Genomic DNA, 16,429 nt, shown 5'->3' with positions numbered 1-16,429 from the left:
CTTAGTGAGTTTTCATCCAGGACTTCAGAGAGAAGTAAGATATGTACCCGATACGAATGTTTTTTATTGAGCTTTGATGACAACCAAATGAGGGATAGTGGGAAATGATTCGTCTATGGCTTATTGTAATGAATTTTCGTGGCGTGATTTCAGGAACCACGGAAAACTGTAATCAGTATGACTGGAACGGGAGTGTAATTATATGTGAAACGTGTTAGGATCGAACCAAATGACCCGGTTTTCCGGTGACAAACCTATAGAGGCATCTGCATAAGGCCATTAAATGTCTCGTGTACACCCTGCGCATTGACGGCAGATGCACAGTTTAAGAACAGACCGGAGTGAAAGTGGCTTTCCAGCGGCTGCTGCAACCTACATACGGTAGATGGTATAGAGCCCGAGGATTATACACGACGGCGCTCATTTTGTGCCATATTTGGAGTGGCTGGCTGCTGGAGGCGTCTCGGAAAGGAATCTTGCGAAGTAGGGCACGGTGACGCGACCGCTTCGGGTGAGAAATAACACTGGCCCTGTTCGAGAAACACATGCTTGGCGGCAACGGGGGTTTTCGGTGGGGGTACGCGAGGAAAATGTCTTGGTGGGAGTAGAACGGAGGGGGGGTTCTATTCTTAGCTAGGAGTGAACGCAGCATCCAACAAACCCAGTAGATCACGAGACTTGGACGAGGCAGCATCTCTCACGAGCACCTAAGCTGTAACTTGGTGCGCGTTGAATTGTTCCCTGCGAGTCGCACCGAGAGCCGGGCGAAGAAAAGCGAGAGGATCTGGGTTGTATCATAGTGCCGGCGCAGTCAAGGATCTAGGAACTAAGTGGTCCCTGGTGGGTTGCCGGCCTCGCCGAGCTCAGTCGGGCATCTAGAGGATCTAGGCGCTTCACCGGCTCAGTCAAGGATCTAGTACGACCGAGCGGGTTGCGTGCGCGGCCGGCGCAGCAGGGAGGAGCTAAAGTACCGCTCATACAATAAAGATAGCGTTTCAAGCGTCGTCGCAGCGCGCCTAGCGGCCGCCCGTGCGAACCGACAACATGAGCGAACCCTACGAGAGGAACGGCGTCCATGTCGACGCCAGTGCGGAAGAGCAGGACGAGATGGTTGCGACGGAGCGCGAACTAGCCGAGGATGCGCAATGGAAGCGCATCCAGCAGAACACGTTCACGCGCTGGGCCAACGAGCACCTCAAGACGGTCAACAAGCACATTGGCAACTTGGAGACGGACTTGAGCGACGGCCTGCGGCTCGTCACGCTCATCGAGGTGCTGTCGGGCAAGAAGCTGCCGAAGCACAACAAGCGGCCCACCTTCCGCTCACAGAAGCTCGAGAACGTCTCGGTGGCGCTCCAGTTCCTGGAGGACGAGGCCATCCGCATCGTCAACATCGGTGAGTGCAGTGTTCTATCGATCTGTCAACGCCGGCGCGCACACGTGCTTTTCTGCCCCTCCCCCTTCTCTTTTTTTACATCTCACAAACCTCTTTCCACCTACCGCTGCTATTTATACGACGCGTCTTCCCCGCCTCATCCCTTGCATCTTCATCATGTGCCAACGTGCACCGGCATGTTCCATTCTGAGAACATTTAGCAGCCTGTTTTCCACTTTACAGGCCCGGTTACCTGACACAGGACACTTTTTTTTTTAACCAACTACATCACAAATCTTTATAAAACCGACTACGGTATTCAAAATATTCGTAATCGAATTCCATGACATGTAGGGTACGTGACTGACATTGTTTTGGACCCCCCCCCCTCTTCCCCTCAAAAAAAAGAAAGAAAGAAGGAAATAAGTAATTTAAAAACCCAGACTGCTGTATTAGTAAACGTTTTGAATGGAATAACAGAAAATAAATAATAAGAGGGTACTTATCCGCTTAAAGTTGGAAAACGTTTGCATGCTGTTCAATGCCATACACGTAGAGGCAATCAAGCTAAGAGACACAAGCGAGCGTCGCATTTAGCGCTTTGCTTCAGTTACGTAAACAAATCCCGGTTAAGTAGAGCTAATAAAAACACCCTCAATAAACCTTTTCGTGGTAATAACTCGGATCCGCTAGTTTGATGATCTACAGGTTACAGTACTTTATACAAAACTGTCTGGGAAAAGTACTGTCATTTCTCCTGTACTCGTCATTGCAAAAAATTTCCTCATATTGCCATACATGTTATGAATTATTTTTTTCACATTTAAAGGATATAACGTTATTGATAACCAATGTATAAATTGAATTTTATTAACTAGTGTATGGATTAATACACCTAAGATAGTTTATAAATTAATCTGGTATATTTGTACTATTGTACAAGTGACGTGATGTTAATTATGCTCAGGAACATGCTGGAGTTTTTTTTACAAAAACAGGTTCAAATGTAACCTCTTATTTTGCTTTGTTACACTATGTTCAGGATAAGTTGTACTTTTGTAACAGTTGCTTCACGAACATTCAGACTTTGACAGCTAAATATTATTGGTAAATATGTAGTTGAGCGGTATTTGCGAAAAAAAAAAAAATGTTAAAAATCCGAAAATACCTTTATTAGACGCTCTTCAACTTCCTCTTTTCATTAAAAGCGGCGGAGGTAAGAAATTCCAAATACTTTAGGAGATATCGAATTTTTAAATTTCATCATATGTAGTTGAGCGGTATTTGCGAAAAAAAAATGTTAAAAATCCGAAAATACCTTTATTAGATGCTCTTCAACTTCCTCTTTTCATTAAAAGCGGCGGAGATAAGAAATTCCTGTAAATATGTAGAGTAGCGGTATATGCGAAAAAAAAATTGCTAAAAATCCAAAAATACTTTTATTCTATGCTCTTTCACTTCCTCTTTTCAAATCAACCGGCGAAGATAAGAAATTCCAAATACTTTAGGAGATATCGAATTTTTTAATTTAGCAATAGAACACCTGTACAACCATTCGAACGACGCAATTTTTGTTATTTTGCCGTGTGTTCGTGAATGCGTAATAAATAAAATGGTCGATTAGGTCAGGTCAGTTACATTATTAATACTTTCAAACTAAGCGGACATAAAAAATAATGTGAATTAATTTTAATGGCTGTTTAGTTTTAAAATATTTATAATGTAACTGACCTCACCAAACAAACCGGGACAAAGGATGAACAGTACGAACTAAAATGGTCGATTAGGTCAGGTCAGTTACATTATGAATACTTTCAAACTAAGCGTACATTAAAAATAATATGATTTAATTTCAATGGTTCTTTAGTTTTAAAGTATTTATAATCTAACTGACCTGACCTAACAAACCCGGACAAATGATGAACATTAACAACTCACGTAAAATTTTTTTGTTACTTATTACTTGCGCAACAATATCCAAATAAAAAATAAGACTTTAAAATTAGAAACGTTAAAAGCCCACCTAAGTTGGAGGCGGGTACATTTCCTTTGCCATTAGAAGGAAATGATGTCGTTCACCTACGTCGCGATACCGCCGACGGAACATTAATAAATAAATAAATAATCACGTATTGGTTCATTTGAATACTGGCCAATCACGGAACTGTCACGTGACAAAATTGTCCAATAAGAAACATAATAGATACTCGTAAACAAGAAACAATGGTAATCGCAGCATGAATACGCAGGTATTGTGATGAAAATTAAAAAATTCGATATCTCCTAAAGTAATTGGAATTTCTTATCCCCGCCGGTTGATTTGAAAAGAGGAAGTGAAAAAGCATAGAATAAAAGTATTTTTGCATTTTTTTCATTTTTTTTCGCATATACCGCGACTCTACATATTTACCGAAATTCCAAATACTTTAGGAGATATCGCCGTTCTTATTTTGCATACAAGTCCTGTGTTTATCATTCGACCGTCGCCATTTTTTTATTTTGCCGTGTGTTTGTGAATGCCTAATTAATGAAAATGGTCGATTAGGTCAGGTCAGTTACATTATAAATACTTTGAAACTAAGCGTACATTAGAAATAATATGAAATTATTTCAATGGTTCTTTAGTTTTAAAGTATTTATAATGTAACTGACCTGACCTAACAAACCGGGACAAAGGATGAACAGTAACAACTCACGTAAAATTTTTTTGTTACTTATTACTTGCGCAACAATAAAAAATAAGACTTTAAAATTAGAAACGTTAAAAACTCGCCTAAGTTGGAGGCGGTAAATAAACACCGTTTTAAAACAATAAATGAACCAAATAATCACGTATTGGTTCATTTGAATTCTGGCCTATCACGATCAATCACGTGACATCATTATCCAATTAAAAAATAGATACTCGTAAACAAGAAACAATGCGGAATGCCACATGAATGCACTGGTATAATTGTGATGAAATTTAAAAATTCGATATCTCCTAAAGTATTTGGAATTTCTTATCTCCGCCGCTTTTAATGAAAACAGGAAGTTGAAGAGCATCTACTAAGTAAAGGTATTTTCGGATTTTTAACATCTTTTTTCGCAAATACCGCTCAACTACATATGATGAAATTTAAAAATTCGATATCTCCTAAAGTATTTGGAATTTCTTACCTCCGCCGCTTTTAATGAAAAGAGGAAGTTAAAGAGCATTCTTATGACGTTTAATGAGTTTGGCGCTACATGGATCTGTATTTGTTTCTGTGGGCCCCGTTGCTAGAGGTCTTGATTATTTCCCCCCCCCCCCCCCCCCCTTTTCCATTTTTTATACTAAAAAGATTAAAAAATTTTTTTGGCTCTATGTGTATTGTTTTAGTTACCTTAATCACGATTATTTTTCAAACACACATTTAAACTAGTTTTAAGTCAGTGTTTAGATTGTCAACGTAAATTTATGTAGAATAATTGCAAATAAAAGAGTGTAACATGGTGTCACGTCGGATGTTGGTGGGTTTTGTTACTGAGTTGTAGATTCAGATACGTTCTGTACGCACAGCATATTCCGAATCATATTACTCTGGTGTGATATTTCGTCGGTAACTAAAATTGATTGTTTAATTGTTTTCTGTGATTTATTTTAAAATTATCTACTTTTTTTTTTTTTTTCAATTTGTTTCTTCTTTCCTTAGCGGGGCCCCTAGACTCACGGGCCCCGTTGCCGTAGCAACGGTAGCCCGGCCATGTGGGGGGCTCTGATTTGTTTTGTTTTGTTTAGTATGTCTCAATATTCAGCTGTCAAAGTCTTAATGTTCGTTGAAGAACCGGTCAAAAAGTAACACTTTCATCTTGAATTACTTGGAACAGGTTTAAAATTACACACTTTTATGGTCTTCTTCTTTTTTGTTGCGTTATTGCTTAAACCGAGGCAAATAAAATAATTGTACGAATAAATTGGTATACCAGTACCAACAGCACATGTTAATTCTGACGCAACATGTAGGTTACTGGTGTTCTCTCGTGAGAGATTCTCTTATGCCACGAAATGTTTACAAGGCCGGCTGATATTTTCACGCCCCTGTCCTTACTATTTTCTTTGGTTTGTGGAACCATGGGTTCTGAAGTAAGTTTGTAATGAATAACGTATGACGTAAATCCTCACCGTTTCAAGTAGGCCTACCATTTACTTGCCTTTACACTATTTGTCGCGAGAACACTTTTGAAATTGTTTTTCATGTAGGTACCACTGAATTCAATCATAGGCTTATCAAAACCTGTTTTTATATTAGACTTGGAATTCTTGGGGGTACTGCTTGTAGTACTGCGTTGTTCCAGGACATTCTCAAATTGACTTGAGAATATTTCAGGCTTTCACGTTGGCCTTTGACGTAAATTAACGTACCAGTTTTAGAAGTTACGCCTTGAGTTTATAGAGCCATTTAGTGACACGAAATTAAGATTTTCAAAGAGTGGAAAATTAAAGTTTTTAAAGGCATATTTAAATTTTTGATTATCTATTTACGACCTCGTCTGTGGTCGGGAGGCTGAACTCGTAACACGTTCATGTCGTAGGTGGGATTCGAACACACCTCTTAGACCGCTGATGTTGGCTTTGTTTTAAAATAATATCTTTGTAGTACATACACAGTCAGGTGGAATTTTTTTTTTTATTCGTCAATTTGTCTCTGATTTTTCCCCGGCGTCTTGTCCCTGCTCAAGAGGTTGACAGTCAAAAGGTCTGGGTGAGCCCGCAACATTAACGGCGTTCCCAGACTTCTCTGATTTGTATCTTTAAGATGCGCGCACATTTCCGCGAAGCGAAGCTAAGCGAGGAGAGGAAAAGCGAAGAACTTCTACCAGGGAAGCTAAGAGGCGCAAGGCGGCCAGCAATGCAGCAGGGATCTCGATTCACGCTATTGCGTAGGTGAAAGTGAGGGACAAGGGTGCACCTTAAAAACCTAAAATTTGGTTAAATGAGGACATATTGAGCTGTAATTGCAGTTGTGCACATTTCACATTATTAATATTATTCTTGTATATAAAACTTGTACGGATTTTACCTCAGTACTGCAGTGGATCTACAAAAACTAGATTAACCACATTGCGTCCTTTTACTCACAACTCCTGGTAAAATGACGCATTTCGGGCACTACGACGCACTACAAAAAAATTGTGAGAGAACCTTTAAATTAAATTAAGGAAATATTTATTTTTAACGTGATTAAAACGGACTAAAGTATTAATGGGTCATTCTCCAAAAAGTGTGCAATTTGGACTTTGAAATCTCAAAACTTAAAAATGTGATTTTTTCCTTATCATTTTTACAAGTTACACGTTATTGCTGTTGTGATTGTTCTTCAAAAATATATTATATTAAAAAGTTCACATTCACGGATGTGAGATTATTGTAACGGAGGTGAGAATAGAGTTCATAGAGTAGAGTTAATATCTAGAAGCCAGTATAATAAATAACCACAGACAGACAGAAAATGTACCTATAATATTAAGACACAATTACGCTAATTTACATAAACTTAAATTTCACATTTTGATATTAGCAAGTAATTTGCACTGTTAAATCAGCCTACGATTTCAAGTTTCTATTCAGTATTGAAACTTACTAGTAATAATTTAAAAAATTGCAATACACACACACTGGTCTTACAAATTAAAAGTATTTTAAATACATTTCATTTAAGGTTTTCATAGTCTTCCAGATTATTGCTGAATAAATACTGCCCACGATTGTTTACCAAAGGTTATTCAATAATTTGGACTATATCTATTCTTGCAACAACAAAAGTATCCTCAACTTCAGGAAATATAAATTTCTTAGATGTTGTCCTTTTTAGTCATTCTGAAATGTAGAACGAACTGTAATTAGCTTACTAGATTCCGCAAATACAAAAACTACATTTTTTACAAATATATTTACAATTAGGCCTGTACAGTAAAGTAATAAAAATATTTAAAATTCAAATTAAATATTATTAGTGAAAGTAAACTTTGCATACATTTCTTGAAGCATCACTCCATAAAAATTGTTCTGCATATGAATATGTACATTTTAGAAGCTTGTGTCATTTCATGTTCAATATTTTTATTTTTTTAAAAACTGCATTGTAGATTTTGCAAAATAGTGATTATTTATACTACAGTTTTGAACAATGGAAGTGTGTGTTACTATAATAACCTTAATTGTAGGTCACAAAGAAGAATTGTTCTGCATATGAATATGTACATTTAAGAAGCTTGTCATTTCATGTTCAATATTTTTATTTTTTTAAAAACTGCATTGTAGATTTTGCAAAATAGTGATTATTTATACTACAGTTTTGAACAATGGAAGTGTGTGTTACTATAATAACCTTAATTGTAGGTCACAAAGAAGAATTGAACATCAATTTAATAGCAATGCATCTTTAAGAGCATGTTAAAATGGCCAATACATAAATATATTATGCCTGAAATATACTTTAATGTGTGATAATTTATGTAATGTAATAATGTGTACACAATGTTTTACTCACAAAATAGCAAAATCAAAATGTTGAAAAATGTTACTCCGTTACTTCTTCTCACCTCCGTGAATATTGCAAGTAACGCAGGTGAGGGTAACGGAGGTGAGAATTTTAAACTTGAAGTTAAATAATTATGACATATTTGAGGTTAGGACATTTGTGTTTGTTGATTTCACTTTTATTCACCACATTATTACATTTATCTTTAGAATTAAAGTTAAATACAATGTTTCTTACCTTCAAATAATTATCACGGAGGTGAGAACTTCAAAACACAATATCCATATTTCATACTACAAACTTCAGAAAATACACATTTGAAACAACTTACTAAACTGCATTTTTAAGAGTAAACAAAATGACTACCACACCTTGCTTTTGTCTACAGATTGTTGCTTGCAATGCACTCTATAATAAATTATTACAGTTTCAAGTCTTACTGATGGAGGTAAGAACCTGTGTGAGGGGCAAACATAAAACACCCAATATAATTATGAAATAAATAAATTATGCACTTTATTTTATCAACAAAAACTTTTTTACAGGTATACATTATGGCAAATAAATAAAAGCAGATCAAAATTGTGCCATTCAAATAAAGTGAACTAATAAAAGTGCTTAGTTGTCGGCGGGGACAAGCCACGGAGGTGAGATATTGCACACTTTGTGACAAATAAAAAATGAGATTATATTGTATTTAGGTTACCTACAGGTTTTTTAAATTTTATTGGTTTCCATTGAATTTATGTTGCAATTTCAAGGATTAAAAATATGTTATATTACTCTGAAACTGACCGGGACTGAAATTGCACACTTTTTGGAGAATGACCCTAATATAAGAGTAAAAATCTAAATAAATAGTAAAGTTATGAATATTTAATAATATAATAATTACTTTAATGTAGTAGGAAAGTTTTCAGCCCATTAATTATATATAATTTTTTTGCATGGTTTTAAATATATATGTGTATATACTAAAGCTGATTGTGATTAAAAATTAAGGGTTATAAACTCTTGCTCAAACTTAGCAAATATACATCAAAATGCTAAAGTAAAAAAAAAAAATATTCAAGAATAAAACTAAATATCAAGTGCATAATTGCATCATAAAAACATAATTTTTATGCAAAGGCAAATTATTTGATAGCTATTACACAGTAAAACATACAACAATGAAATTTAACTAGAACTATTCTATGGCAGAGCATTAAAAAATGTATTGGAAAATTAAAATACCTGCAGTTTAATAATAGCTCACTTTTAAGAAATTTTTGAAGTTGTACTTCTTTAGGCACGTTAAGAAAAAATTATGAGGGTGAATTAAGACGGTGCGAGCGCAGCATGCAGCAACTATTTACGTGATAAAAGGCTACATTCAAATAAAATGTCTTTTTAAATCATATACCTTAGTGTTTGATATTGAATGCTGGTCCATATAATTAAAAACATTTATTTATTCTAAATATTAGTGAAAGAAATTGTGTTTATAAACTTTTTCAAGTATATTTATATAATATTATTATATATTATATTAATATATAAGTATATAATATATTATATGTATCATTTATTTGCATTAGGTATATATTTTTTCCCTCAGAGTGATAAAAAAAAACCCGAAATATTTTGGATTTTAAGGTTATTTTTGTGGAAGGTTTTAATTTTTCTCTGCAATCAGCGACGTCAATTTAAAGTAAACTAAATAGAGAAGGGTTGTATAGAACACCCGAGTTATTAGCTAGCCTTGGGGTACCAGGAACGGAATCAGTCGAGTAGTTACAATTACGTGTCTGTAAAACAATACATGCAAACGCAGTGCCCGCCCGGTGCTAAAGCTCGTTCAAAACCTGGTGAAGGAACCTTATATAGATCAGGTTGAAAACATTCCACCACAAACATAAGGAAGAACGACTCGGTTACCCTGATATGCCAAGACATGTTTTTGGGTAGATTATACACAGCATACAACCAGGTGCACGACTGTCGTGACTCCCCTTTAGTAATGCTGCAACCGACGATGGTTGACAGGCCTGGCAATTATCTCCTCCCGCGGGGTGACACGCTATAAACATCCGTGGATTTTACCTAAGCATGTAGCCTATTATAATTATCTCAAATCATTTTAATAACTTTCAACATGTATGTTAACTGTTTCTTAAAAATTCCAAAAAAATTATAACTCATTATTCATGAACATAAAGTACCTATACACGCTTTTTTAAGTCCTAAACCAACCTCCATTGTCATATATATACATATATTGGTTACTTGATTAAGGTTTTAATAAATAGCACGTATTCTATTGGGCTTAGATATACTATAAGATGGTAGGACCTTGATATGGGATATCATTGTTTTTTACAAACTACCTACAGTTAATATTTTTGGTTCAACTTTGTTTCTGATTTACTGACCCCTTTGCTGTCTTAATTTTTTTTGTCTTTCCTCGCTTTGTTTAGTGTTGCTTTTAGAATATGAGATTGATATTTTCTTCTTTTTGAATTGTTTGTAGTAAGAATTTACTATTTCAGCGCTAGTGAAATATATAATTACTATTTATGGAAATTTGATAAAAATAATGTGGGGTAAAAGCTGCGTGACCTTGCATTTTTCGTGATAGATCAGGAAGCATTGTTACTCCTGATCTGCCACTGTCTTCTACGAAAATCTCTAATAGATGAGAAGTATCAAAATAATCCCCTGATAAAATAAAAAAAAATTCATTCCTCTAACAATTTTTTTTTTTTTTTTTTTTTTTTTACTTATCAGAATTCCTCATTTGGTTTTACCATTTGCATTTTTCTCCTGGTGGTAGTTTCCAAACAGTGTTTTTTATGAACTATGTATAAATTTTCATGACATCTACTGAAGTATTCATTTGACCATAGAACATATGGGGTGCATTTTTTTTCCTAGCCTAAGTTAATCTAAGTGTGTAGGGGAGGGTCCAGGTTAGGGGAGGACCTAAGTGTGTCTCAGGCCGAAGCCTATACACTCTACCATGCGGGTTTTTAACCATGCAGGACAAGGGCGCGTGCATCGTGTGCTTATTGGGGTTTACTGGCCAGCCATGGCTGCGATTGGCGCCATGACTGACGCCCCATTGGTCGCCTAGCTTAAAGCTAGCTAATGTGACCCAGGTAAAACCTGCATAGACACAGGGAAAACCCTGGGCCGGTTCATGCGGGGATCAATTAACATGCATTACGCAAGCAGGTAACTACTGTACAAGAGGAAGAAGGGTCCAGGTAAGAAGAGTTGGAGGGGCTGAAAAATCAACCTTGGTGGAGTTGGGAGCTTGGGCCATGCGGCCCGCATTTAAGTTGGGAGCTCCTGGGTTATTATTAGCCAGGGGCGCATGCGCCCCCAGGGGCGGGCGACTTTACGTCAGCCCAGCCACAGCTGCCCAGGCAGCCACAGTTAAGACAGAGTGGGCAGACGAGCCAGTAAACCGGCTCGAACTGCTGGCTCTCGGAGCGAAAGGCAGCCTGACGTTGCGCCATCTTCATCTTCCTTCTTCAGGTCAACAGCAGTACTTCTCAAGCCAGGGTGGGGGGAGGGACCCAACCTCGCCACCCAAAATCCCCGAGACGGTTGAAGGTCGCGCCGCTCGAGGCTACTGCTGCCACACCTACAGCAGCCCCAGCTGGAGGTTCCTGATGTCTTCCTTCAGAGTTCCGATGCATTTCAATTCCGTGGCGCGCGCAGCAGTTCACAGCTCCGCAAGTTCCAGCCCGCAGTTCGTCTACACTTCGCATTTTTTCAGCACCTCGAGCTCCCCTGCGGGCCTTCGCCGACGAAGCTGCTCCCTGCCACGCGCCGAGCTGCATTCAGGCTACCTTTCACACCGACAGCCGTAATAACGACTCCACAGGCCGGCCATTGGTCCGCGGACTGCTATTGGTTATTCACAGCCACCCCAGCGAGATTGCAACTCTCGGGCTGGGCTCCCGTATCCGCCACCCGCGGGACGCGGTCGGTAGCAGTTGGCGCTGCTAGGCCGCCCCCAGCACGCACACAAAACCAACACGCACTGCCAGCCTTCGGTTACCCAATAGGTCGCAGGGAACTCCCAGCCAACAGCCCGCGAGAGAGATGCGTACGCCCCGAGAGACGACCACCAACTGGGGTGCATTGTGTCGCAGCCAAGTGCCGAACATACCCGAAAGTGGCCGACGGGTGCCGAGGAAGCTGCGTCGCTTGACTCACCGCTCGCTTGCCCTCCAGACTTAGTTTTAGTTAGGTTAGAAAAAAAAAATCTAATCGCGAGGTGCGCGCCTCTTCTCATCTGCTCTCCTCTCCTCGCTTCGCTTCGCCAGCAGTGAGCGTACATGTAATTGACAACATGACCCAATCCCAGCGGAGTAAGTCGCGCCTCTTCTATTCGCCTCGCTTCGCGCAATGAGCCGGGCCTTTGGGCCTTTGGCTAAGTAGTCGGGACCCCCCCAGAAAGGTTTCAAACGCATCTGCTGTTGCCCACAGATTCAGCCCAACACCCATTCTGGTACCCATCCAGGCAAATGAGGATCCCTGAGGCAGGAGTACGCCCGGAAGAGTCCTCTTTAGTGAAACCACCGATGTCACGAGGAGGCAGAGGATTGTCATTGGTGCCAAGAGGCTATATATTAGCATCGTTGCAACCTTACATAGACCTGTTGGATTAGTCTAGGATAACTAGAGCTGACAACAGCTCCGACACTTCAGTCGACCTCACCTCCCGCAGGGACAGTGGGTATCACCTCCATCTGCTGCAGGAGTCGGGCGCACTTCCAATCTCTCTCGAAGACAGTGACATCGGCCACTGCTCGCAGATAACTTGCACTTTCATGTGGCTGAGTAAATGGAATCTACCCGCCGAGGCAAGATCTCAAGCCATGTTAACTATTTCATCTTATTCTCATTATTTGAGGATTTTCCTGTAAGTTCATTCGGATAACGCTCTTGTATTTTATGTTTTGTCCCAAAAATTCTCAACAGATATTTACTTAATATTACCTAATAGCGCCGCCAACAATTCACGCAAGTTGCGTGACCTTTCACAGCTCGAAAATAATATTTAGTAGATGTCTGTTGAGAAAATTTTTGACCTCATAAACAAATGCAAGAGAACTATCGAAATAAATTTAAAGAAAATTTCCTCAAATAACTATAATAATAAGAAAGGTATATTATCAACCGCATTGGAACAGCAGTTGGGGCCACCATTTCATTATGAGCTATGATAAAAATTTGTATATTTGTGTTACCGGTAATTTCGATTGGCTCATAGCTACGCCTACAAAAAAAATTGACATTTTTGGACCAATTTTTGCCCGATTAACAAATGCAATGATAACCATTTATGCTTCTAGCATTTTCCCATGGTGTTGCTGTAATAAAACTCGTAACAGTTTGTACATTTGTGTTTTTAACTTGTGGAACGTTTTTCAACTGGGGTCCGGGGCAGAGTTTACTAGCTACTACTCATTACATGACGCCACAAGCTCAGCGAGTTTTTGTGTTTCAAAGCGCGTTAAATTCGTTTAACCGATTTCAGGGGCTTTGCCGTTTTATTTTCGTTCTTGCATCACGTTGCTGTTATATTATATTTTAAGATAGGTCCTTAATGAAACTATACCAATATAGTTTGTTTTAAAAACGATTTATTTATATAATTTCGACGACCAATCAAAACACAACAATAGCAAGCGAGTTTTGAGAAAGTAGAACAGGCTTACAACTTACTCGCTGGACTAAATCGAGTGAGAATCGAATGGATTCGCAAACGAGTGACTAGTAAACTCGCCCAATGTAATTAATCGACGCTGAACTATCTGGCTCGCGTCACGAGTCTCCTGCAATCGGAAACTCATACGGACCCACCTAGCGAAGCGCGGAGAGCATTCGTAACGATCGTTATTTCTAGAAATGTTCACAGATTACAATGCGAGATAAAGTGAGTGTGTTTTGATAAGATTACGTTAACGATTCTGCCGCCAAAAATTATATATTTATATTTATATTGTGACCTGTGAAATTTACGATAAATTTCCGGACACTCCAGGTTTTCAGTTACAATATAATACATTTCATATAAAAAACTAAGTATTTGGTAAAGTTTGAGTTGTTTGTTGATAGGTTTTTTTTTCATACAGTAAATACACTTGAACGAAAGTTTGCTGATATGTTCGCTCTAAGTACTAGTTTACGAATCTCACTTTAACCACTAGTAATCGTTTTCTTATTTCAATTATTCAAAATTACTTCAACATGGCTATACCGAACTATTGATTGACTTCAGATTAGCAACGAAAAAAATCATTGTTCTTTTATTTAATTTTTACTTTAAAACTAGTTACAGTGTAGTGAATTTTTAAAAAGTGGTATAAACTGTACAATGCCTTATCATATTTTTGTGACTGTGAGGTATTGCTGCAATATTTAAAGCTTATGTCCATGGTTTGTTCTTTGTAAAGGGGCTGGATTTAAAGAATTAATACCTGCTATAGAGCTGTAGCTATTAATTTTTTGAACAAGTGAAACTTATAATAAAGATGTTATGTAGTATTTTTACGGAAACACACACACACGTTTATATATGACTGAGATTGCCTGAAAGTAAAAACAAATACTGCTATTAAGGGCGCAGCGGGTAGGACTATCATCAACCTTCCTTTCACGTTTTGTATTAACCTCTAGTAGGTACACAAGCATATAGTGTAGGGTATATTCAAGATAATAGTAACATCTTGAAATCGACTTTGGATAGTCGTTTGTAAAACTGCACAAAATTACACTAAACATAACAGGTCTTGCACGTATTCCAACCGGCAACGTATTAGGACGAGAAGTTTCACATTTGCACACCTTCTTGAGGATTCAAAAGTATTCGGATAAGCACTGAAGGTTAGCGGAACATGTTCTGTGCTGCAGTCGCCCCAGTAGTGCTGCAGCGCGTTTAAAAATGAAAGTGTATTTGGTAAAGGGTTTGTTTGTTTCGGGAGCAGACGTAAAGTTACGAGGCACGTGTTTTTCCCGCCAGCAAAACATTTAAGTACTTCCAGAGCGTACCTCGCGCAAAAAAAAAGTTCCCTTCGGCTCGGCCTGTAGGTGCAAGTAGACGATTCTTTGTCAGCGTAAATGCAGCATTTTACACACTAAAATAACATTTTGAGAACTTAATGAAACGTGTCCTCCTATATTTTCTCGAATATCCCAGCATTACCGATCAAACATTCGACCATATACGTTTTTCGAATGGCTCTTGCAATGGTGAATACTAGCTATACTGAATGTGATAAGAAACCTCAATAGGTTATGGGCAAAAAAGATGAATATGCAAACACACAGAAAATAAGCCAAAATCAGCCGAAGTCAAAAAATTTAAAACATAGCACTGAAAATTTCGTGGAAGGAATAAGTCAATAAATTATTACAGCACAGAAGGACATAGTGAGCTAACAACGACGATACAGTAGTAACAATAACAGTGAGTAAATATACAAAAAAGACCACAGGATGATCCTAAACAGATAATGTGGACAACACATAACAACAGTTATTCTGTCCCACCACTTGGCAACTTCTCTCCCCTTCCCCAGTGACGCACGGGTTTCTTGCCACACCCCACCCCAGCACATTTCAGGTATTCTTCTCCAAAGACCCTACGACCTTGAGTCCGGGATCTCAGTCGCCCCGCTGAGGCATCACAATGACAAGCCATACAGTACAACCTGCAAACATTTCCGTCGACAATAAGCAGTCGCTGTGCTCGTATACACAAGCATAAATATTCGTTCAACCTATTCATAATCATAACTAAATTAACTTTTTTTATTTCATTATCTGATTTCGGGAGGCACAATTCAAATTTCATTGAAAGAAATGTCAATGACTTAAACAAATATAGGTAAACGACTATGAAAAATAAACACAGGCCTGTTCCGTTCCATTAGCACTTTTATTCATTCATCCTACTAATATTATAAATGAGAATATGATTTTGATTGTTTGTTTATTATGCTTTTACGCCTTAACTACCCAACCGGACATCATTAAATTTTGCATACACGTTGTCAGGGGTACAGAAAAGGACATAGGATATATTACATCAAAAAATAAATTATAGTTTAATAGACTAAAAGAAAACTTGAACAGCAAATCTAACTAATATATCGCTGGGTGTAGTTATTTTTCGTTGCTATGAGCAATCCATTAGCACGGAGAAAAGTTTCCATAACATAATTGTATGTATATTTTTTTACTGGCGAAAAATCTTATCAATTTTAAAAATCTAAAAAAAATTGGTGAAACGGTCTACGGAATTCAAAAAATGAATAACCTAGAACCACCTACATGCCATCCCGATTCAAATGGTGATGGTCCCATACCGGTACGTTTAGTCGTGTTTACGTGATTGCACCTCAAAACAGAAGAAATTTCACCATCTATACTAATATTATAAAGCTGAAGAGTTTGTTTGTTTGTTTGTTTGAACGCGCTAATCTCAGGAACCACTGGTCCGATTTGAAAAATTCTTTCAGTGTTCGACAGCACATTTATCGAGGACGGC

At 38.1% G+C, this 16,429-nt stretch overlaps 1 protein-coding gene across 1 annotated transcript in view; it reads left to right on the top strand.

The window, feature by feature from the left end:
- Positions 1 to 661: 661 nt before the first annotated feature.
- The window catches only part of LOC134529275 (filamin-A), a 786,080-nt gene continuing 770,312 nt past the window's right edge, over positions 662 to 16,429 (top strand). Inside the window, exon 1 of the mRNA XM_063363172.1 lies at positions 662 to 1,396. Coding sequence (XP_063219242.1) covers positions 1,045 to 1,396 — 352 coding nt within the window. The 5' untranslated portion in view covers positions 662 to 1,044. The remainder of the gene's footprint in view (positions 1,397 to 16,429) is intronic.

This window comes from Bacillus rossius, chromosome 2 (genome assembly GCF_032445375.1).
Source record: "Bacillus rossius redtenbacheri isolate Brsri chromosome 2, Brsri_v3, whole genome shotgun sequence".
Classification (NCBI taxonomy): domain Eukaryota; kingdom Metazoa; phylum Arthropoda; class Insecta; order Phasmatodea; family Bacillidae; genus Bacillus; species Bacillus rossius.
Note: the sequence above shows the minus strand (reverse complement) of the source record. Positions and strands in the feature narration are given on the sequence as shown.